The 23,752-nt window shown below is 38.2% G+C and overlaps 1 protein-coding gene across 50 annotated transcripts in view; it reads right to left on the bottom strand.

The window, feature by feature from the left end:
* RIMS1 (regulating synaptic membrane exocytosis 1) overlaps window positions 1-23,752 on the bottom strand; it is a 338,964-nt gene that overhangs the window by 61,980 nt on the left and 253,232 nt on the right. For 44 of the 50 annotated variants that reach the window (XM_069804663.1, XM_069804664.1, XM_069804616.1 and 41 more), the window contains 2 exons: window positions 18,021-18,133; window positions 8,830-8,996 (listed from right to left, as the gene is read on the bottom strand). The exons of 4 other annotated variants lie outside the window; for them this stretch is intronic. In XM_069804663.1, the coding sequence (XP_069660764.1) occupies window positions 8,830-8,996; window positions 18,021-18,133 (280 nt within the window). Of the gene's footprint in view, window positions 1-8,829; window positions 8,997-18,020; window positions 18,134-19,985; window positions 20,067-23,752 lie in introns of those variants that run through there. 2 more of the 50 variants (XR_011328372.1, XR_011328371.1) reach the window with 2 other exon arrangements.

Below are 23,752 nucleotides of genomic sequence, written 5' to 3'. Positions count from 1 at the left end.
GAAGAAACTGGCTCCACAGTAACCAACAGGACAAAAAAGTACAACAGCCTAAGGACAGGGACCCTATCTTGTGCTACGGAGTCTCCTACATGTACATAACGCCAGCAGGCTCCCTCTCAAGAAGTGTGAGTTTCCAGAATTGTCACAGTAACTAGGAAAGTCCCCAAAAGCTTTGGAAAGAAAATATTTAAATGGCCTCATTTCTAGTTAGCTCCTTGCACGAGAGTACCATCAGCAGAAGAACATTAGGTTATTTTCTTAGAGACTGACAGAGACATAGCAGAGGGTACTTCTAATGCCTGCTGACAAACTGGAAGAGTTGTTGGGAGTTGGGCAAAAGCCGTGGATCCAAAAAGTTAACGTTGCACGACACACCAGCTGTGTTATCTTCAGTTTCACAGTGACATTCAGACTTTTAGTGTAAATCTTCAGTCACGGTCAAACCCAACTTTAATAAGTTCATTCCTTTTAAAAGAAAGAAATGAACAGCAGAATCATTAATTAGCAGACAGTTGCTTTTCAGTACAAAAAATTAAGGATATTTGGAAACTACAGTTACATCTGGAAGCTAATTTAGATTCACCGGATCTTCCCTCTCAGTAACTATTGCCAATCAAAACTCTGAGGGGATAGAAAAAAGACCTAAGTTTCTCAATTTTCCTCCTAGTTGAAGTGGCAAGGAGAGCCTACAGAGGAAAGAGCAGGAGCAGGGTGCTGAAGAGAACACTGTACCACGGTCCACACTGGTATCAGCTGGCTCTTCATGCATGCTCAATATCCGAGGAGAAGGGACTCGGAAGATGTAGGGAACTGAGGAGACCATCTAGCTGTAACTATGCCTCCAAAGGCACAGCTTCTGACATGGTTAGAGTTTTTGACTATTTTGGCCAATTGCTACACAACCAGCACAACCAAGTATTATCGTTATGAAAAAAGCAAATGGATTCTTCCATGTGTTGGTTAGGGCAGAATTAATGACACTGTGCCGGAAACCTCATCTACACTACTGGTGTCACAGATTGAGCCTTCTTATGTTTAAGTGGGATTTCCCTAATTGCAGTTTGTACCAATTGCCTCTCATCCTTTCACTGAGAAGAGCCTGGCTCTGTCTTTACTCTCTCTCATGAGGCATTTATGCATATTGGTAAGATCCCTCCTGAGCCTTCTCTTCTCCATGAACAGAACCAGCTGTCTCAGTGTCTCCTTGTATGACAGATGCTCCAACCCCTTCATGGTCCTTTGCTGGACCTGCTCCAGTAGCTCCATGTCTCTTGTACTGGGGAGCCCAGAACTAGACTCAGCACTCCAGATGTGTCTCACTAGAGCTGAGTAGAGGGAAAGGATCACGCTTCTCAGCCTGCTGGCAACGCTGTTCCTAATGCAACCCATGGCAGAGTTCGCGTTCTTTAATGCAAAGAGGCACTGCTGGCTCACTGTCAACTTAGTGTCTAGGATCCTAGGATCCTAGGGTCTTTCCTCCAAAGCTGCTTTCCAGCTGTGAGCCTCCAGTGTGTAATGGTACATGGGGTTATTCCTCCCCAGATGCAGGATTTTGCATTTCCCCTGTTGAATTTCATGAGGTTCCTATTGGCCCATTTCTCCATCCTGTCGAGGTCCCTCTGAATAGCGTCAGACCCACCTAGTCTATCAACCATTCCCATCAGTTTTCTGTTGTCTGCAAGTCTGCTGAGGGTGCACTCTGTGCCATCATCCCAGTCACTAATGAAGATGTTCAACAGTACTGCCACAATATTGACCCCCAGCGTATACCACTAGTGACTTCCCTCCAGCTGGACTTTGTGTCACAATCACAACCCTCTGAGCCTGGCATTCAGCCAGTTTTCAATCTGCCTCACTGCTCACTTACCTAGGCTGTCCTTCCTCAGTTTGTCTATGAGGATGCTTCGGAATAGAGTGCTGAAAGCCTAGTTACTAAACACAACATAGAGAACATCTGCTGTTCTCCTCTCATCCACCAAGCGAGTCAACTAATGAAAGACGGCTATCAGGTTGGTCAGGCATGATTTCCCCTTTGTAAATTCGTGCTGACTATTCACAAATCACCCTCTTGTTCTGTATGTTTAGAAATGGTTTCCAGGATTATTTGTTCCATCACCCTCCCAGGGGCTGAGCTGAGGCTGGCAGGCCTATAATTCACCAGATCCCCCTTGCCCTTCTTGAAGATAGTAGTGACAATTTCTTTCTTCTAGTCTTCAAGAACATTCCCCGGTTGCCATGATGTTCCAAAGATTATTGACAATGACAATGACATCGGTCAGCACCGCTCATTTAGTATTCACGGGTGCATCTTGTCACATGCCAACAACCTGTACATGTCCGGTTTGTTTAACTGTTCCCTGATCTGATCATCCTCTGCTGAGTCCTTGGTCCAGATATGCCCTCTGGTCATCAGTGCACTACAGAAACCTCCTGGATTGCTTGTGCCCTACTGCATTGCTCAAACAGCAGATACCAAGATGGTTTAAGTTCCCCATCAAAGCCAGAGCCTGTGAATGTGAAACTTCCAGTTGTTGGAAGGAGGTTTCATCTACTTCTTTGTCCTGATCAGGAAGTCCATAGCAGACACTCACAACACCATGACATTGTGTGGCCCTCTAATCTTTACCCATAAACTCTCAGCTGGTTCATCACCCATCTCTAGGCTGAGCTCCCTGCATAACTCTGCTCTCTCACATAACACCCTTCCTTGCCGTTCTGCCCTGCACTTCCATGGATTGCAACACTCCAGTCATGTGAGCTATCCCACCACGTCTCTGTGATCATGATGAGATCACAGCCCCGCAGCTGCACAACATACCTCTAATTCCTCTTATTTGCTCCCCATGCATTAGAGCATGGGCCATTTAGAGAGCCACCCACTTGTGCTGATCTCCCAGATAAAGGTATGAGAGCTTCCCCCACACGCTCTCCTCTCAAGCACATCCTTATTCACTTGCATACACTTGGGGTGGGCTCCTTCCTGCCCTGTTTGTTGATTACGAGGTCCTGCCTGTCTCCGTCACCCTGCACCCTTTGCTTATCAACCCATCAACCATTCCTCACTTGATCACGTGTCAGCATTTCCCTCCTCCATTGCTCCTGGTCCAAAGCTCAAGTGTACGAGTGCTAAAGTTCTAGTGTCTGGAAAGAATAACAGCTACATGCAAGTTGTATATGCTGTTCTGGAAATTGGGGATGAAACTGTTTGTCAGATAAAGTCTGACAGTATGAACCAAACCCAGTTCTTTTCCTTCAGTAATGTGCTGAGAGCATACCTGAATCCCAAGAAGCAAATACGAGTTTCTGATACAAGCCATTCAGTGGCATGGTATAATATGTGACATAAATTAGGACTAGTTTAAGTCCACTGTTACAACCCATCATATTACCCTCTTTCTTTGATAAGCTCATTTAAAATATTTAAATTAAACTTAAGCATTCAATTAAGCAAAGCACATAAAACCAGATTAAAATATGGCACATACGTAATTATATGACACATTTATTAAGATACTAAATGTAATTCTTAATAAAGATGTGGTTTTCAAATTTAAAATGAGGAATAACAGTGATATTCCTAATGCAGGGGAAATTTGTTTGAAACCCAGATACACTGAGAGAAATTCACCTTAAAACTAGTTATCTACTCTTTCATATATTTAGCAATTTTGTTCAATCAGATTTAAGTGAAACGCTTTATGGCAGCCAACTTGCTAAATCCTCCAAACCAGAACCTCCAGCTCACCTTTACCATGCATGACAGTTCCCTACTTGACATCACCAAGACATCCAGGTGTCTTTGCATTAACCAGGCCCCTAATGAAAAATGATGCAATGACATCATTGGGCATAATTTTTAATGAAGTGAGCAAATGCCCTTCTTTGTTTGATCAAGCCCATATGGCGCTAATTAATCACCATGTATTTAACATGGATTCTTACCAATCATTTGCATTAAACCGTGAAAAATTTCCTTCTGCTTCATTTAGGATGTGAGAAATGTTCCTGAGTCATATACAGTAACATCTGTAGCATACACAGGCACAAAGTATTGCTTGACTGTATTATGAATGCATAAAGACCATGACTGATGAAAGCAAACCTCCATAAAGAAGGACTGGTAATCTGACTTCAGTCATGAAATACACACCAACCCCAAATGCCATGGCAAGCCAAATTCACAAGTCTGCCTCTGATTCAAGTCAAAAGTCCCAGAACATTTTGTTCCCAGAACAAAATTTCCTGATATTTGCCTGCACTTCCACTAGAGGGCATGGCAGTCAACCAGACTTCCCAGGATGGTAGCAAGAAAGATGTTCGGAAGAATTTCATATGCAGACTAGTTTATCCATGCATAGCCATTTGTTATGACATTCACCTGAAAATGCTAACAAATTAGAAATTAAGAAGCTATTTTATATACTTATATTTAGAACATGCATCAATCATAATTCCTTCTTGCAACCTATTAGAAGTGTTAATCAACAAAATCTCCAGACTGAAGATTAACTAATGGTATTTTCCATGCATGCTATGTCACAGTTTTCTGACAGGTAATTCAATTACAAATATAATGTAGGAATGAAATTAGTCTTCTGCCTTAAAAGGTTTACACATAGTCTTGTCATTGAGTAAAGGAAAAGGAAGATTTGCTTTCGTTCTCACTATGTTACTAACTTCTTCAACATGTTCAAGTTTCCTAATACTAAAAAAACCTTAAGTTTGGGAGTTTTGACCCAAAGAATAGCTAGAGTGTTATCTAGCTATTCAAATAAGATGCACAGTATTTCTGTTGTTCTGCATCAACTGGTTTTATCTTTGCTGTTCAGAGAGTGTTTCATTCTATAAATGCTGTACATTATTAAAAGCACAGTGTAGATTGAGTAATGTAACCAGAGTTACTTATTAATATTAAAAATTGCTGAAAACCCCCACAAATTGTTCTACACTTACAGCTAATACATATAGACTTTAGAGCCACAAGAAAAAGAGATGTGCTTCTGGGTTTTAAAATCTTTACTGCTTTGAATAAAGAAATAACTATTAATAAACATAGTATAATATAGAATACTTTGTCTGAAATGACAGAATCTCAAGTCTTCAAAACTGATAGAGAAGAGAAAGAGATCGATTCTGCCTGGATTGATAGGGAAAAGGCATTAGATAGATTTTTTTTTTAAGGATCTTTCCTCCATTAGGATTTGGGAGGAAAAGGTCAGGAAGCTGTTTGTGCTGGCAGAACTGGTGGTGAAGTTAGTGGATGTAAACCACACTTACTAGGAGCTGAAACCTTGGTCCTTCTGACATTTAAAAGTAATGATATTTTGTACAAAATTACAACAAAAGTTTGCTTTCCTGCAGCCCTAAAAAGGACAGTATCTTGTATGATCTAGGATATGTCTAGGAGCTTAATTTATATCCCTTTTCACAGATGCATTAATATGAGGGATGATGGGGTTACATTGACTAACAACATTAACTAAAACTACTGCTGTCTTAAGCTGGCACGCTTCGCATTCAGAAATTTGACACCACAGCTGTAACAGGAATAACTAACCAGTGCTTTTTAGCTCATGCAGAAATGTTAGAGGAGCACAGTTTCACTTCAGGTTACTAATCTGAACTCTGGAGCACTCTCCAGTCACACTTCTCCATTTAATTTACTCAGCTTGCTGGTCAATAGCCCTAAGATTCATTTTTCTCTACTCAACGGAGAAAGAGATGGAGACACCCTTTCGAAAGGGGATACTTGCTTGTGTATTCTGAATTTGTGTGGTTTTCTTCTGGGTACAAAAGACACCTAAGCATAGTAGTTGAATGACTTAGTTTAGTGAGATGGCTGAAACTGGGCCACCTCCTTTGAACTTCTATGTGCTAACTAGGTTCTTCATAGCTCTCATCTCCAGAAGGTATCTGGAGAACAAAAGTAGGCGCATAAAAACCAGGCAGTTCAACAAACTGTCTTTAAACTTAACTTTACACTCACACACTTGCCATGGCCACTGGGCTGACACACTTCCAAATGAAGATGGTGGACATGTGGTTCCAGTAAGACAGAAGTCAAAAAATGCTCATTTCCTTGCCCCTCTTGCTCGACCATCCCATCCCATCCCATCCCATCCCATCCTGCTTGATATAGGTTAACATCTGGTTCCTTGCAGGCAAAAATAAAATTTGAACTTCAAATTACTAATCAAATTTGAAATGCAAATTTCTAATACCTTGAACTTAAAGAAACATTAGTAATTAAGAGAAAGAATCCATTTCACTTAATTTTAGATGTCTAAAATTAAAGCAACCAATCTAAAATAGTCATCTAGGGTTCCTTCAACAATTAATGCTAGAAGAGGACAATTCACCTGTCTTTGACACCTATCTGAAGATGAGGTGAACCACTGAAGATAGTAGGTGGTTTTTCCTTTTAATGATGACTTAGGGAAGTTAGACAATTTAACAAACCCCTATTTTTTACGTGAATTCTACTGTAGATACTAGTTTTTAAGGCTAAAGTTAAACAGCACAAATCTCACTCTGAAAAAATTGTTTGTAATACAATCAATGTTTTCCCCAAATTAACTCTTCATTTCCATGTAATAAGTAAACTGCACAAAGAATTGACTGAAGACTATGTGCCAGAGGCTACCAGTACTGACACAGGAGGGTAGGAAGCTGACTATGGCTCAGATCATCAGCAAAATGCCTTCTCCTTTTTCTTTTCTTCAACACCCAACCTCCTTTCATTCTGATCTCTTTTGCTATCTAATTCCCATGATACAACATTTTTGCAGGTCTCTAAAGACTTTGACCTTTTTATAGCGATGCTAGGCAATCATCCAAAAATAAAGTGTGCACAACTCAAATGGAAAATTTTGAACAGTGGATGTTAATCTGCTGGATACAATGTTTTCCAACATAACATCAAAATTATTTTAAATTTCACTCCACTGCACTTAATGGTTGAAATAGGCTAATTGCAAAGATAGTACATTAGGCATGTCCCACTTATTTTAACAGGTCTTTCAGGGAAGCAAAACCTCTGCCAGCTTAAAAGAAAAATATTGAAATTTATGAGTCATTTATGATCTGTTAATTTCTTCCTCATATATTTCTACTGAATGAGCTGCGCTGTATATTATTACTATACACTTTGTTCACTGTGGAAGTACTACCTGAATTTAGAGAAAATTAAAGCAAGCAAGTATGAAGTGTCTAATCTCTGAGGTATGGATTCTGTGGACGGTATCAGAAAGGGAAGGCATCTGAATTCTACTTATATCTCACTTTAGGGGTCTAGACCGAAGGTGAACTGGAGCTCCCATTGCAGACACTTGGTTTTGTACACTAACTAGGTCGGCTAATCCTGTACCCAAGGTGCTCTGCTACTCATTAGAATGGAAGAGGTTGAAGAGAAGCAAGGATTTGACCCTAGGTTTCCCCCTTCCCAGCCTCACATGAGGTTACTGGTTCTCCTCATTCTGATATTTGTGATCAGACATTCTGAACCCAAGGAACATCTCTGATAAAATCTGTTCAACATAGAGATATTTATGGGAAAAAAAATCCTATTTTGTTCAACCTGCCCTGTGACAGGACCTAGTTGAGAAAATTCAATGTCTAGAAAATACAAGTATTTTGGTATGCCTAAAGCCCTCTGTAAGAGACAAATACTGAAATGCTAGGACACTATGAAATGCAGCATTTAAACACATGAATTGAAATAACCTTAAACACTTCAATAATTTTAAATACATTTACAGTTCCACTGCAGTGTTCTGCTGGATTATGGATTACTGAAGATCCCAGGTTATAATTTCAGCAATCTGCAACATGACTTTGAACACCCTCATCAACTTTCCTTTAACAAAGAAAACGAGGTGCAGCTAGTTCATATACAGAGGCCAGTTTCTGACTTCCCTAACACTCCTTCCCATTGCATGAACAGATCAAAAAGCCTCCAGCTGGACTTGTCGGATAGTGGTCTGTCTAGAAGTGTTCTGAAGTAGTAAATGATGCCATCCAGACTTTTATCAGACTGATTTCCTCCATAGGGATATTTTTTTTTAATAGTTCCTAATTCTTCCTGTGTCTTATAACACTTAAAGTCAAATTTTTGAGAGTTTAGACATTGGTAGATGTAATTATAGACTACCAAGCCAATCCTACAGCCCTTATAGCTGGTGAGAGTTTTGTCATTAAGTTAAATGAAGACAGGAACTGTGTATCTAAAAAAGCACTAAACCAAGAATAGATTATTATCAAAGATGAAAGACATATTTAGTTATTGATAATGGAAATGAATTAAACTACTTTTAAACCAGAGATATCAAAATTACTATACAAGGACTTGTTTCAAATCTAGTAATTTATCATATGCATGCAAATAGCAAAATAAAAGCAGGTAGGTAAGGAAATGAATACATAGATTGGAAGAAAGGAAAACAAAGCCTTTATGAAAGAAAATTCTTTAGATTAAAAATCTAGTAATATTTCTGATGTAATACCTTATTGGCATATAGATTATACTGATTCATAGCTAGCAATGACATGATAATGTGTGTTCAAGTTTCACTTGCCATGGATACGTTAATCTGTCACCTCCTCGTGGGAAGTTTGCTTATTGTTTTAGATGCACAACTGCAAAAATCATCATAGTCATCGTAGGCTAGCAATGGAAGACGGTTTATATGTGCAACATTTTTCATAAATTCTTATGTTCTCTTATGTTTTCATAATATCCTATGGTCATCTCATTTCAATAATTTCTGATTGTATTTTGGCACTAAATGAAAGAGGGGGTGTGATACAATTGAAGCTGCACTGAGAACTCACCTGATTCTGCCCCGAGGGCGTTCAGATTGCTCTGACATAAAACTTGTGCTGCTGAGGCGTGAGGCACTGCTGGTTCGGGAAATGGCTGACACATCACTGACATCACTATCTGATGATTTGGCAGAGACGTTATCACAACTTCTGTACTGATCTGTTTGTATATTATACTAGAGATCAAGAAAAGAAAGGGTGAGGAGTCTCATCAAAACATAGCGCATATATTGAGACAACAAGTGACCTAAGTATGACAACTCTGTTTTTACATCTAACAAAACTGTATGAAATTTAGAAAAATGCCTATATTAAATAATGTCTTTATGTCTAGTGAAGAAATCAAACATGATATTTATGGACTAAGACACTTGAAATAAATTACAGCATTGGAATTGAAATAGGCTGCTGGTTCTTTAGTGTGCTGGAACTATAATAATGAAGTATTTAGGCAGCGGACATACATCTTCTCAAGCACATGCATACCATCTATTTGGCTATAGACCCTTTTTTCAACTTTTCAAATACTAAATAAACATGCTATGAAATACCTGTACAGAGTTAGCCTGGAACAGGAGAACTGTGTGTGAGTCTGAATGAAATGTAATGCTACATGAAGCTGACATTGGGGATTGATTTCAATACCTAAGTTCTATCAGAAAGGAAAAACCCCTACATTTTCTACATCAAAATATCTCTTTGTATCATGATACTAGAGGACTAGTCAGGCACAAAGCTAACTGAGCAAAAATAGTATTTGTTCTCAGGCAGATCAGTTCTCTGATCTAGTTGCTTTTATATGCGCACACGGGTGAGAACTAGCAGAAGACCCATCAGGAGGAATATGTGGACGAGGGTAGAAGTCTTTTCCCTTTTGCTAACAGCAGCAGCTTTGATTAGTTAAAACCAACTACGACACCACACCGCCTATCACATAATGCTCGTATTACTCACACCATCAGTCAGACGTGTATAAAAGGAAGCTTCAATCCTAGCAATGTCACACTTACCTAAATTTTCAGTCACACAGATATGAGGATCAAATCATTGCCAGGCTCGCAAACCTAAAACCCACTACCAATAGAAAGCAAGGTAGCCTTGGCTGGGAAGCGACTAAAACAGTGGTATACCTCCCAGGGAGTATTATGGGAAAACTATTAACACGTGGGAAGACTAGGCAGTGTTTGACATGACACGCTAGGGAGTTCATTTTCCAGATCTGTGCTCTGCAAAATTGCAAGTCATAAAAATTTATTTAAGAATTATATGGAAAGCTGTGACAGTGTGTGAATATCCCCAGCTCAACTAAGCACTGGGTTACGGGCTGAGTCAGTCAGCAAATGTCATGACTTAACTTTAAAAGCCTGTCAAACACAAGCTCAGGTTTGTACAGGTGAAGGTATCAGGCCTCCTGTCCTCAAGCCAGGTTTATCTTCTCTTGCTCCAGAGCCTTTCAGCAACTATGTTTGAGGTCTCCACAGCACACCTGGAAACCTCTTGGTAAAACATCTAAGATAAATGAGGAAGTTAACAGGAGTAGAGAAGGGGAGAGAATAAAGAGGATCCTAAGCACTGACTGTAAATATAAAAATCTGTAGGAGAAATGGAGATTATACCCATTTAGTGTCTCAGCGTGTGTTTCGGGGTTACTCACAGCTCCTGGAAGGCATACGCCAAAATTAAAAACACAAGCTAATTTTTTAATAAAAACCTGGGGGTTTGACCTGAGGACTGTGCATTGAGGAAACTCTTAGCAATACCCTGTGAGGGGCTTGCACTGGCTGACTGAATAAAAACATCTGCAGGAGAGAAAGCTCTGGTTTACTAAGGGTAAATTTTCAGCTTGAAATACTAAATGAAACTCTGCAGATAATTTCAGAGTAGCTTCGAGCATGATGACTTTGAGCTCAAATAACATGTCTAACAGGCTTGACATGGAAACAGATGCAGCAGACCTCTGGTTTAATAAGGTGGGTAACACAGAGGACTCAAGAACTCCAATATTTAAAAATATTTTCAACTACAGCAAAGATTTATTTGGAGATTCTCTTTCCAAGTGACTAGGTGTGACTCACTTGAATATAAATGACCAACAGGGTTAAGGTGAGACTATGCTGATATGTTTATTCAGATCACCTTTTGGAAATGGCTTGTAGAGTCTGATAAATAATTTTGATGCTTGTCCTCTTTCAGACTCCAAAATAAACCTCTCCGAAACAGAAATACAAAGCACACTAATTCTTATCAGCTCTATTTCATAATAATGGAATATTTAAATTTCTTTAGATGACATATTTTTCTTCTAAAGTCTAAAAAAAATTCAAAGCCAGAATAAAAGCTATGAAAACTTTTTACTTAGACTAAACATAAATATTCAGAGGCTGGAAAACTGAATGGTTAATTTTTTCCAGTTTAAGTTAAACTTCCCCACTCCTGAGCCAGCCTTGATATTTTATGAAATATTCCCACAGAATTCCTAATGAATCCTTTAAGCTTTCCTAAAATGAGGCATCTAAAAACGTGAAAAGGATCTGAACACATGGAATGTTCTGGCTGCAAAAGAAATCATGATCCTATTAAATAATAAAATTTCTGTTGACTTCACTGAAATAGGTATTTCACCTTTGCTATATATTTAAATTATATCTAGAAATGATTCCTCTGCAGGTGAGGTTTTAAAAACACTTTGTTTAAAATATAACCATGCAATCTCTCTCAAATACATGGGTTTTTATGCGTGGTAACAGAGTGTCTCAGCAATAGCTCCATGTTTTATTTATATTTGCTGAAGACAATCTGACTTCCCCCCTCCATCATTATGATGTCTAGTTACTTTTCTTCCTCACCAAAAAGTTCACATTCTCTTTGTGGCCCTTGGTTTGAGAGCGCATGCAGTAAATCTGGAATGGTAGAAGAAGATTCATGTGGTCGCTGAGCAAGTACAACATGGTGCTGGAGAAGGCTGACCCAGTCTGAGCTCTCCCATGAAGGGAACCATCAAGGCCAGCTCCAGTCATTTCCCTTGTCCTGCTGGAAGCCCTTCTTCTTCTTCTGTGTTGAGGGAGGTATAGGCTGCTGGCCTTTGGCCCAAATCACATCTGAATCCTGCTGTTTGTTTAGCAGTCAATTTATTATTCAAGAGCAAAATATCGAAGTTGAACACAATGGACTATATATGCCATGTGAAGCAGCAGAAGACCCCCTGTTTCACTCGTACAGAATTTGCTCCGCATTTCGTGGGCTACCTACATGGGCTGGGAAAGATGGGGAGGAGAGAGAGAGAAAGCATCAAGCATGGTTGTCCAGCTTACTGGTTAGGATACTGGAAGAGAAGTCGTAAGTCCCTGCTTGCGTATCAGTGACCGTTTAGGGACTCAGCCTCAGTGAATGACTGTTTAGTGTCAATATGAAACCATTTATTGCTGCAGGGTCGTCAACCCAGGTATCATCCCCCATAAGTGGGGACTGTGTAGATACCCTCGCTTTCTCTTGCTCCCTATAGTCCAGCAGTCTGTACAAAATGGAATTGCTTTGTAAGTATCAGACTGGCTTAACAGCCTGCCTTTCATACGCTGGTAAACAGAATTTTACAGTGAGATGGGAGATAAAGAAAAAACTGAATCCATGTCTTCTACTTGCCTTGGTATTCCAATCACAGAGCTACTGCATAAAACATGGAGCATCCCTTCCTAAATGAGTTTTTCATGGTGTGGTTGAACTTTTACTACCCCTTTATACTGTATGCCAGGGCTGTGATTCCCACGAAACTGAAAACCCTTCCCTTCACAGAAAAAGATTAGCACAAAAAGTGGTGATGCTGAAAGTTAATGCTGAGTGCTACAGCATTTACATTTTCCGGATTTAGCTCTTCCTTCCTATAGCTGCTGCTTCTACTGAATTCACTGTCCTCTACAGGAGGCATACAACTTTTCCCACTTATTCCCCACCGGTTACCCCTTTTCGGTACAATCTGATAATCAGTCATCTCAGCTAACAGATAAAAAAACTGAAAGCAATTTTGAAGTTAACCTTTTTTCCCCTCAAATATAGACAGAAGCAAATAGTACTCTCCCACAAAGCAGTGATCATTAAAAGAAGAATATTTTACTGTTGCAATACACCTGAACTTATGATTCAGAAGAAAAATGTCACGGGCTAAGATCCACTTATTTGGTATCTGCATTAAAGTAATGCCTGCAGTTTTCCGACTGGGCTCAAACATAATATGATACAGTCCTGCTCATCATAACTCTGCATGTATTCACAATAAATTTCCCTGTCATGTTATATTTAAATATTACATAATTTTGAAGCTTCAAAAGAAAGTGAATTTTCAGTGCAATCACTTCTCCTTCAACTCTATATCTTACAGAGTTAAAGCTTATGTAACATTTCTATTCCGAGGTGCACTATTTATCACATTAGGAGAGTTGCTGAAGTTTGCAGCAACTTTGACAGCAATTACTAAAGAGTAGGCCTGTTTTTTTTAAACAATAGCAGCTAGCTTCAAATGTCCAAACAATCTAGCTGCACTGTCTGCTTCTGCATTACAAAGACAGAAGCTTTTTCAATATAATTATTGGAAATATAGACAGCTGAAATGCAGTTCTTCCATTCACTTTACCACCTGTGGAGTTGCTGCTGCTTCTACACCAGCAAAAGGAGAAAAATGGGGTATGATGTCCAGGCCTCATCTCTGACTCCTTCCAGCCGCTGGGTCTCTGTCTTAGGAGCAGCTCACCTGATGGCCCAGCGCCCAGTAAACACCAGTGATTCTGAGTAACTCTCCCCATAATGGTATCCAACTCAACTACTGGGAACCCCGCTCAACTACCTAACAGGGAACAGTAAAAATGAGCAACTCAAACCATGGGAAAACTGCAGTGAAGCCCACGAGGCAAATCAATGGACCTCACTGAATTTTGTGAAACCCTACCAGTACTGGGATGACTGTTGTATCAATATGATATATAGTAAATATTTTTTTTCTTGAAGGCAGATGAAGGGAGATTAAAAGAAGATACTCATCACATCAATGTCCGAGAGCATTTTCTATACGTAGCCTTTTACTTTACTTTTTTTTTTTTACTTTATACTATTAAGTGTATACTATGGTGTTCTGATCAGTAACTCTCTTGAATACACAGTCCTTCCAAAAAAAATGTGTTCCACATTCTCTGGAAAGCTGGGGCAGCTGCAGCATGATGTTTGTGTTCTGCGTGTGGCATCTGGAATAAAAAACTTACTGTATTTTGAATTAAAAGCCTAATTAAGATATACTGTCATTTATATCTATGCAAATCCAATACTATGCTGCCAAAGTGGTTTTATTCTTGCGAACACTGAAACAGCACAAATGCCATGACAGCCTTACCAATACACAAGAAAGAAGGCAGACAGATGTTTAAAGCTGCTCTTTAAACCCTTTTGCCAAATCCATAGAGGGTTTATTGTTTTGTTTTGGTTTTTTTCTTTTTTCATTTAGCTTTTTGGAATTTAACTGTTTCACATAAATTATGCGAGTCTCTCCACTGGAACTGAAGGAAATAAGGATGTGAGCTCTGTGAAAGTCTCAAAACAATTAGAGCGGAACAGCCATCAAGACCTATATGAATGTTGTAGAGCAGACAGTTACCTATTCAAAATCCATTAATGGATGTTTCAAACAGAGATGTTTAAAAATGTTTACACACTAAATTGCATGATGCATGCTTGAAAAACTAGTGCTTGCTTACAGAGATTAGAAGATTGAGAAACTGAGAGGGAGAAATTACAAAAATGGAAGAAATGCACCAGAAATGGACTGGAAATTGCAAAAGCCATGTTATGATACCTCTGAAAAAATGTTTGTTTCAGTATAAGAGAAAACATATTTAAATTTAAGGAATTAATTTTGCATACACATAATTAACTATTGCAAAGGAGAACCAGTCCGTACTGAAGGAAAACTTTTGAAAGGTTCAGAGAATTTTATATGTAATAAACCAAGCATATTTGCAAATGCTAAAATAGTGGAAGAATCAAATCCATGTGAGCTGTTTGCTCTGAAAAGTAGAAGGGAATATTTCTCAATGTGCAACACAGCATAACTTCTCTAATAATTATAAATACTTATTTTCTAAAGAAGTGGACAAACAGTGCTACTTGGGAAAGAAAGAAGCATTTCTGCTGAAGAAGGACAAACTTTGCTTACAACTGCCATTTCTTTAATAGCCATTTAATATTTCTTTCTCACCATCCCAAAAATGTCTATTAGACCACTGAACATTTTTTCTTTTTTATTGCAAGTAAGTCTTGCTCTTGCAGCTTTCAAAGAATTTTCACAGATTTTGGCAGCAGAAATTAGGTATAGTCTTAAGTCCTTAGATGTCTCAGTCATCAGCTTACTGCACCACCTGATATAACTTACTACATTTTCATTAGAGCTGTCTAAACCTTCATCTGTCACGTTTATTATCTTGACTTTCAGCATCTTCTGAGGGTAAAGAAAGGCAGTAGCACAAGGTTTGCTTTAGTAACACTTCTAAAATGGTGACTATCACCATAGAAATATGAAGCAAACAGCTACATCACTGAATATAGTACAGTGTTAGAACGTGCTAATATAATTTGATCTCAGCACTTAAAAATTTATTGTAGGTTTTACCATCCTATCTAGGACTACACCATTTTCATGTAGAAAATACATGAAAAGTTAAAGATTTTTGGCTTTAAAGTCCAGGACAACTAATTCATTCTCCTTACTACTGTTTTAGCATGGAAAGGAGTACCTGTCTGTCAGAACACTGGGTACTCCAAAAATATTTTTCTTATAACAGCGGACAGAGAATTTGCTTCCTCAAAGTTGTGGTCATACTTTTAAAAAAAAATTCTGAATAAAACAATTTTCAACAGAGTTTGTTCCATTTTGTACTCATTGTGGTATGATTTCAATTTTGATTTCGTTTCCACACATATTTAAAAACAAAAGATGACATTAGAAAACTCTAGGTACTAGAGGATAAGAGAAATTTGTAACATTGCAGGTTGATGTTTTCCAACGAGTATTTAACCATACACTGGATCTACATTAACCCAATAAGAAAAATATATTAAGGAGCAAAAATAATGCTTATGATAAATATTAAGGAGAGTCAGGATTAAAAAATATGTTTCATAATGAAAAAATACAAACATTTGAATCAATCTGTAAGCACAGTTAATCCAAATCAGAAAACTGGCCTTTCACTAGGAACAAAGATATATGTTTGGTCATCCTGGCCAAAGTCCTCAGATCGCACATTACCTTTCTCTCCTGCAAACTTTATCAAACCCATTTTTACTATTTTTTTAACATGTTAACTGGTTGGGAAGTACCACAGAGACGTGCTGCATCTCAGCCTCTTGGTCCTGAGTTGACCTCTTCTGAAGGTAATGGCAAACCCAATTAGAAGAGCTCATTTGATATTATTATACAAATTCTGTCTTCTGAGAGATGATCTCATTGGAAATTTCCATCCCAACTGTTGGGGTTTTTTAATAGCACTGATATCCCACAATTTGGCAATTGAGGGCCTAAAGCCTTGATTCTCTTATTTCTCTTCCCTTTGAGAACTGTTTCATTTACATTCTGTGTTCACAGTGAGGTGGTCTCAAAAAAGAAACATCCTTGTTAAAGTTATCTCCATATTTAACCGTAACAAGATCTTGAACAAATCTTTCAAATCTGTTAGATATTACAAGTTAGATGCCCGATTTCCTATTTACCCATCCCTAAAGTAAATTTCTGATTTTGTTTCTGCTGAGTACCTCACTTATCCGTTATTTTAACCTGTGCCTCCAGGAGCACGCATCAGTTCTGTGAAACACGGGGAAGTGACCCTGGAGGGGGAAGGACAGAAAGTCCAGTGCCTGCACTGCCGGAACAAATGCCAGGAGCATTCTGATGTCCGCAGCTGTTGAGAGGTTGACGTTGGTGCTTGCTTTCTGTATGGCACCTGCTTGCAAATGGAATGGTCGTCTCTTTTAAAATGTAGAAATAAAAATACAAGCGTTTAGTTCTTAGTGATGAGAAGAAAGTCTTTGAAAAGTGGCTCTTGAAGCACGAAAATCTAAATTAATAAAAGCTGTGATTTTCTTCCAACTACTGTTATTCTGAGACCTTATTTTTAATGCACACAGTTGCTATGTGTGTCTTTGAATTTTTTACGGTGGACTTTTACATTTAAAGTGCCGTCCCGTGGTCACTCATTGAAAGCACTTAACTCTCAGTGGCATCAGAAGAAAAGAATTGTAGGAATGCTTCCCCCACAACTGAGTTACTGCTGGTTTTGCCCCTGCCCTTTACTCTGCCTACACCAACACAGTGCTGTATTTTTAAAAGGAAACACAGAATCTAACTAAACATTTTCCCTCCTGACTTTTGCAAATGTTCCCCCTCTGTTAGACATCACGAGGCAAAACATCTTTAGCCGAAAGTTCAGCTCCAGTCCTTCACAGCTTGATTTGTAAAAGTGGCAGTGCAGATGTGCAAGATGATTTCAGCAGTTTGCTCAGAAGCCTATACAGTTTTAAACATACAAGGCTGTGGGATATCATTTTAGTATTATCAAGAAAAAAAAAGTCCCTCTATATAGCTTCATTAATGTAATTTCATGTACACTTAATTATCAGAGGAAATCTTTATGAAAAGAGATGAAAGTAATCAGTATGTATTTCAAGAAAGGAAATACTTTATCTGTGACATTATTAGGATATAAAAAAATTATACAAATATGAGAACATCTGCATGGGATTGCATCTAATTCTGTCTAGCTCTCTACTCGTCAGAAACCAGCAAGGGCTTAGAGAAGAACCAAAGAGTAGGGCCAACATACCACGATACTTCCATGGCCCACTTTTCCAGTCTCCAGGGATTTTAGGCTAGGGAATTCCTAAGCTAGAGGTGACATGGATTTGTTTAACACCTGTTGAAGGATCTTTCTTCCCTGAATTAGTTTTGAAGTGTTCTGGTTTTTGCAGATTCATTTTAGGTGACATTAAAGACTAAGTCTAGTGCACATTAGATGGGGGTAAAAATGATGTTAAAAAGCTATCACTTGAAGACATTTCTGTCAGGCTTTATAACACAATGTTCTTGAGGGTTATATAATATTTTAAATAAACAGGTTTATGCCTTCAATTTTCAAGCCAAAGTACCATTTCAATACTACTGACTTTACCTTGGTATATTGCTCACGCTCATGTTCTTGGCTAGAACCAGACCCTGATGTCTGATTATAACGGTGCACTTTCATTTTCATCTGTCTCGTTCGCTCCTCCACTACTAAGCTTGCTGCAAAAACACACAATGAAAATAAATTAAAAACAGTGAAAACTTTTTGGAAAAACCAGTGGTTTAGCAACAATTTTAGCTTATTTCCATCTCAATGAAACAAAGAAATGTACAAACATGTAGAACAAGCAGGGTGTAAACACAGAACAAAGGAACACTTATGTCAAGAAATCAACCACTTCCATTGCAAGAGTGTTTACCTGAAAATGGGCAGACATCCCAATTTTCTATACATAATCAAGCTGGTGCAACAGATATGAAAAGAGTGAAAGAATTTAGGTGATAGGCTGAATTATAAACCTGATAAGTATTCTGGATGCAAGGGACATAAATCCATGATCATCTAACCAGGTATTATGTAGAAAATATTACAGCAGCATTCTAAGAATAATTGCATTAAACAGGTATTAAAATTTAAAGTAATTAACTCCTCCTACTATCTTAAAACATAACTGCTTACCATAGCTAAAGATTATTTGAGAAGAATAATTTATCCATTCAACCAGTCATAGTAAAAAATACAGTAATTTTCTAGCAATTTCATTTTTTTTACAAAAAGTCCTTTAAAAGCACTACTTTGCTCTCTAATGTTCACTTCTATTTCAAAGAAATTATTTGTTCTTGTGCTTTCAACTTCCCTATGACATGTTTGTTTAAAAAAGAAATCTAATCTCAAACCTTCAAGAAGTTGTGGTGCTATAAAGAGCATTTTCTTCAATTTGAACAAGTTATGGCAATTAATCTTGGCTGTGCTTGCCACAGGAAGATGACCTTCTACTAACGGAAAGAGTGGGGTGAAAGCCCGTGGGCTAAGGGTTCCTTAAAATAAGTTAACCTTTGTGGTAGTGGGTAATTTTCAGAGGGAACTATATATACTGCTATTCTTAAACTTGGGAGCACTATAAATGCAAAGGAATACCAATAAAAGAATACCTTGAAAACCTGCACTTTTTAACAGTTCTAGAACTAGACCCAAGTACTCATCAGTGACTATTCTAAATAATAGAAGTACTCACTATGCTCATTGTGTTTTAACAGGTTATAACATCCCAGAACAACTTCTCTTCGTTAGAAATTTTTGTGTGGTCACAAATTCAAGACTGGCATTTTATTTGCAAAATCTTCTGCTTTTGGGTCAACCATGGATTTATATGACTCTCCAAAACAATGAGTTTTAAAAGTCAAGTTTTTTTGTAAACAGCCCTCCCCAGACCAGTGACAGGAGAAAGACACTAATTTAAAAGCTGCAGAGAATCAATTTTCAATCACAAAACACAGAGAATTTTAAATTAGTGGAAGATAAGTACTCTATCATGTTGTTTAAAGATCTGTATTGTGAATTAAGAGGTACCAAAGTTCTCATATGTGGGTGTTATGCTGTTAACTGCGGAATTCTTTACACATCTATTTTTTGTCTGTGCTTTGCAAGCACAAAGATACAAAAGAAAAACCAAACCCCAAACAGTACACTCAGGGTTGGATATTTCAAAGTGTGTGCTACTGCACAAATCACAAGTGTGCACGCACGTACCATCCGTAATATGCTTGTGGAAATGATGGAATGTCTGTGCGCTGGCTGGGTATGAAAAAATATACAAGACATCACTGTGAAAAATATGTTGCTTTCATGTCCTCCTTTCACATTTCTGATTTAAAAATAGGAAAATTAAATACAGCAAATTACATTAAAATTCTGCTACAGCTACAAGTTTAAGGCATGAAATAAAGTTATCATTGTAATCTTCAATCTCCCACACGCAGAGGGTCCAATCTAGGAAATTCTGCACATGCAGAACGTCACACTGGGCCCAGCAATTATTCCAGATGACTAATTATGTCGGTAAATGTGTACCTTAATTGCAATGAGTCCAGTTCCACCATCAGATATGCAGGCACAGCTCCAATTACTTCAATGGAAGTTGCATGGAGGTATCTGAAGGCAAAATTGAGCACTTTAGGTGAAATTTTTAAAGATGGCCTCTTATTTTAAGGACAGATACGAAAGGATTAAGATATACCAAATAGTGACTGAAGTGAAAAACTCAGATATCTTAATCCTATCATACTTGCGTGAAATAGACTGAGGATATAAAATAAGAGGGAAAATTGAGACCCCTTTAAAAATTTAGCCCTATATGTGTATGGTGCACAGATTACAGTTACTCTAGAACATAACCCTTCCACTGTGTGACTTTTAAGTGTTTCACCCTGTCAACTGTATATTATACTAAATAATTTATATGATAGAATGTTACTCTGTATTACTTGCAATACCTGAAAAAGAATATTCTATTATGTAATGAGATGCTAATTCGGTGACTATATGTGAAAATTACTGCGGTTGAGGTTGGGTAAATATTCAACCTTAACTCCATAATTCTTGATTTTTGTTATGTTTAAATCCTTAACCTTAACAACACGCTTATGTTCTGGTTTTCATTATTAGAAATCATTAGATAAAATAGCATGAGAACAATTAATGAGGACTGTGAAGTAAATCTAAATTCTCTAATGGAGAAATTTGGTTTTGTGTGCATGGAGTAAAAAGTAATTTAGCACCAATTAGCTGTAAACGTATTTCTAAGCAAGCAACTGTGTGAAATGTAAGTCTGCTCTAGAAGATACAACTGTGTTCTTTCTTCCAGCTTTGTTTACCATGCACATCTGAGCACATGTTGTATCCAGCTCAGTTCTGTGATGGAAAATTTCAGCTGCCTGATAAGTAGCCTGGTATACTCTTTACACATTAATCACAAGAAGCAGAAAAAAATCTAACACAGGAGCAAAAGCACATTAGCAAAAGCTGTAACAACCAGAGGTAACGCCACCATACAATCACATTACTTTCTTGGAACACAGCTGGTTACCACAGGTAATGAAAATTTGACATAAACAATACTTCAAGGACTTAACCTGCCTCTTAGAAAAATATGGATCTACTTTCTTTTAGGACATCAGTATGTACAGAGTGCTTTTCCTGGAGCTCTTGAGAGGTAGGACTACACAGTAATTTACAGATTGAAGCACTGTAATCCCAAGACCTTTAAATTCTACAGCGGCCCTAGAATTCAAATTATGGAGGTTTACCATAAGTGTCTCAAATTAGTGGTACAACTACCATCGATAGCAGTTGTGTCAACATGTTACTCTCTTTGGTGTCAGAAGTGATGCTTCAAAGAGCTATAACTCTCATCTCTTCAAGAGCTGCTGATTCAGATGTGAGATCAATCAGTGTAAGAAGTAACTGAAAGAAGAGAACTCATTGAGCAGACTGCTTAGATAAGGGGTGCAAGTTTAGAGCTAAGGCTTTTACTACTACTAAACCATGTGAAGGCTGTACAACAAGGATGTACATAAACAATCAAGCCATGCAGGAGAGAAAAGACAGACATACGAATGGAATCAAAATGTTATACTTCAATTCCATTAATATATTTATAAACCGGTCTGACTCCTGTAATCCCAGGTGTACTGGGTCTGGCTGGGATGGAGGTAGTTTTCTTCACAGCAGCCTGTAGGGTGCTGAGTTTTAGATTTGTGACTAAACCAGTGTTGATAACACACCGATGTTTCAGCAATTGCTGAGCAGCGCTTGCGCAGCACCAAGGCCTTCTCTGTTTCTCATGCTGCTCCACCACCCCCATAAGTAGGATGGCGATTGGGAGGGGAAACATCTGGGACATCTGACCCCAGCTGACCAAAGGGACATTCCATACCATAGAGCATCATCCTCAGCAATAAAACTGGGGGTAGTCTTTCCAAGGTCGCTGTTGCTCAGAGACTGGCTGGGCACTGGTCTGCTGGTGGGAGGTGGTCAGTGATTGATTGCCTTTGCATCACTTGGTGGTGGGGTTTGTGGTTTTTTTTTCCCTTTTTCTTCATTTTTTTCCCCTTCACTTATTAAACTGTCTTTATCTTGGCTCATGAGTTTTTAACTCACTACTGCTCTTCAAATTCTCTTTCCCATCCCACCGTGGCGGGTGGAATGAGTGAGCAGCTGGTGGGAGCTTAATTGCTGGCTGGGGTCAACCCACCACTCCAAGCTACCAAGAATTAACTGCCCAACATAGTTCTGAATGCTCTTCCGTCAAACAAAGAAAAGTTCCCTTAGCTATTACTTAGTTTATTATTCAACTCACTGCTAAGTCCCATCTGGCTTCCACTGTGAATGGGATTCAAAGGAAGAAGACATGGTCTACAAAGTTTAAGATCATCTCCCATTCCATAGGCTAGCAGGTCCATCAGCTCCTCCTGGGTCTCTTCCTCACATGTCATTCAAGAAACATCCTTGTGAAGACTGTTCACTTCGTACTGTAATTCACAACAGATCTTACAGCATTCTAAATATGCTACATGCTGGAAGTATAACTAAACATCTGGATTTCCAGTCTTTGCAGAGGTGATCATGGTATTACTAAAAGAATAATTTAACACATGCACATAATGGAAGAGTCATTTTTTTATTCAAAAAGTAATTAAAAAACTTGCTTGTATTTCTTGTGATAAAAGGAGTTTTGATTACCATTAAAGGCAGTTCTTGGTACATATTTCCATCATAAATAAAGGTTTTGGTTTTTTTTTTATTGACAGACTATAAAATACATGCTGTCCTCTGAATGTCTAAAATACTCGAGTCCATAATATGCTACTTAAAGGAAGTAGGGAATAAATGGAAGAAAATAGCTACAGATCTCATTTTCAGCCTGCAACCTACCCTTAAAGAAAATTAGAACAGGCTAACAGTTGTTTTTTCTCCAAGGAGACGGCCATTTCTTAATTTTTCTAAGACATTATCTGTTTACTAAGAATTTATGTACTAGTCATACTCCTTTTATTATGTCAGCGCTATGGTAAGGTTTATAGATTTACATCTGATGATATTAACTAGTTGACAGCCCTCATCTTTATTTCTGTCCTCAGAAAACTAGTGTGGGCACATTTCAACTCCTACCTGCTGTTTAACTGATAGAGAAGCTAGAGCTGGCTAGAATCCTAACTGTTCAGAAAATGTGCTACCTTTCCCATTATGTACGGAACAACAGAACCATAAGCAAATACTATACTAACATATCAAACAGAGTAGGCCAGATAAAGTTTTTTCTTTTTTTTTTTTTTTTTTTTTTTTTAATACTTTGGTAGATAGACAGAATGTATCATATGGCATTTTTCTGTTATCCACAGAACGGGAATCTAACAATGCACAAAATGTGACTTTAAAATAAATTCAACCTGCATTGGTATCAACAACAGACCAGTCCAATGAAAATCAGTGAGAGCTACAAAAGCTGCACTAACAGTAGTGACCAGTGCAAAAGAAACTGAGGTAATGTTAATGTTTTAAGTCCCCTATTTAAGGTTTCCCTATTTAAGGTTTGAAAGGGGACCTAAACTCTGTATTATTTGCAAAATTTCTTAAATGGCATGATGCTATAAGCACCTATCTATTAAGCTGATAGCAGAATGTATGAAACATGTCGGCTAATTTAAATAAAGATTGTACCACAGGCAGCAATACTGAACAAGCAAGGAACAGCAAAAATGCTATAGCTGCCTTTCTAGCTCTAGTTTTTAATTCCTGAGCTTAACTGTTTAGGTCTCCACCTCTTTCACATTACAACA

Source organism: Haliaeetus albicilla, chromosome 17, assembly GCF_947461875.1.
Source record: "Haliaeetus albicilla chromosome 17, bHalAlb1.1, whole genome shotgun sequence".
NCBI classification, from domain to species: Eukaryota; Metazoa; Chordata; class Aves; order Accipitriformes; family Accipitridae; genus Haliaeetus; species Haliaeetus albicilla.
The sequence above is the reverse complement of the archived record's forward strand: the minus strand, read 5'-3'. Positions and strand labels throughout refer to the sequence as shown.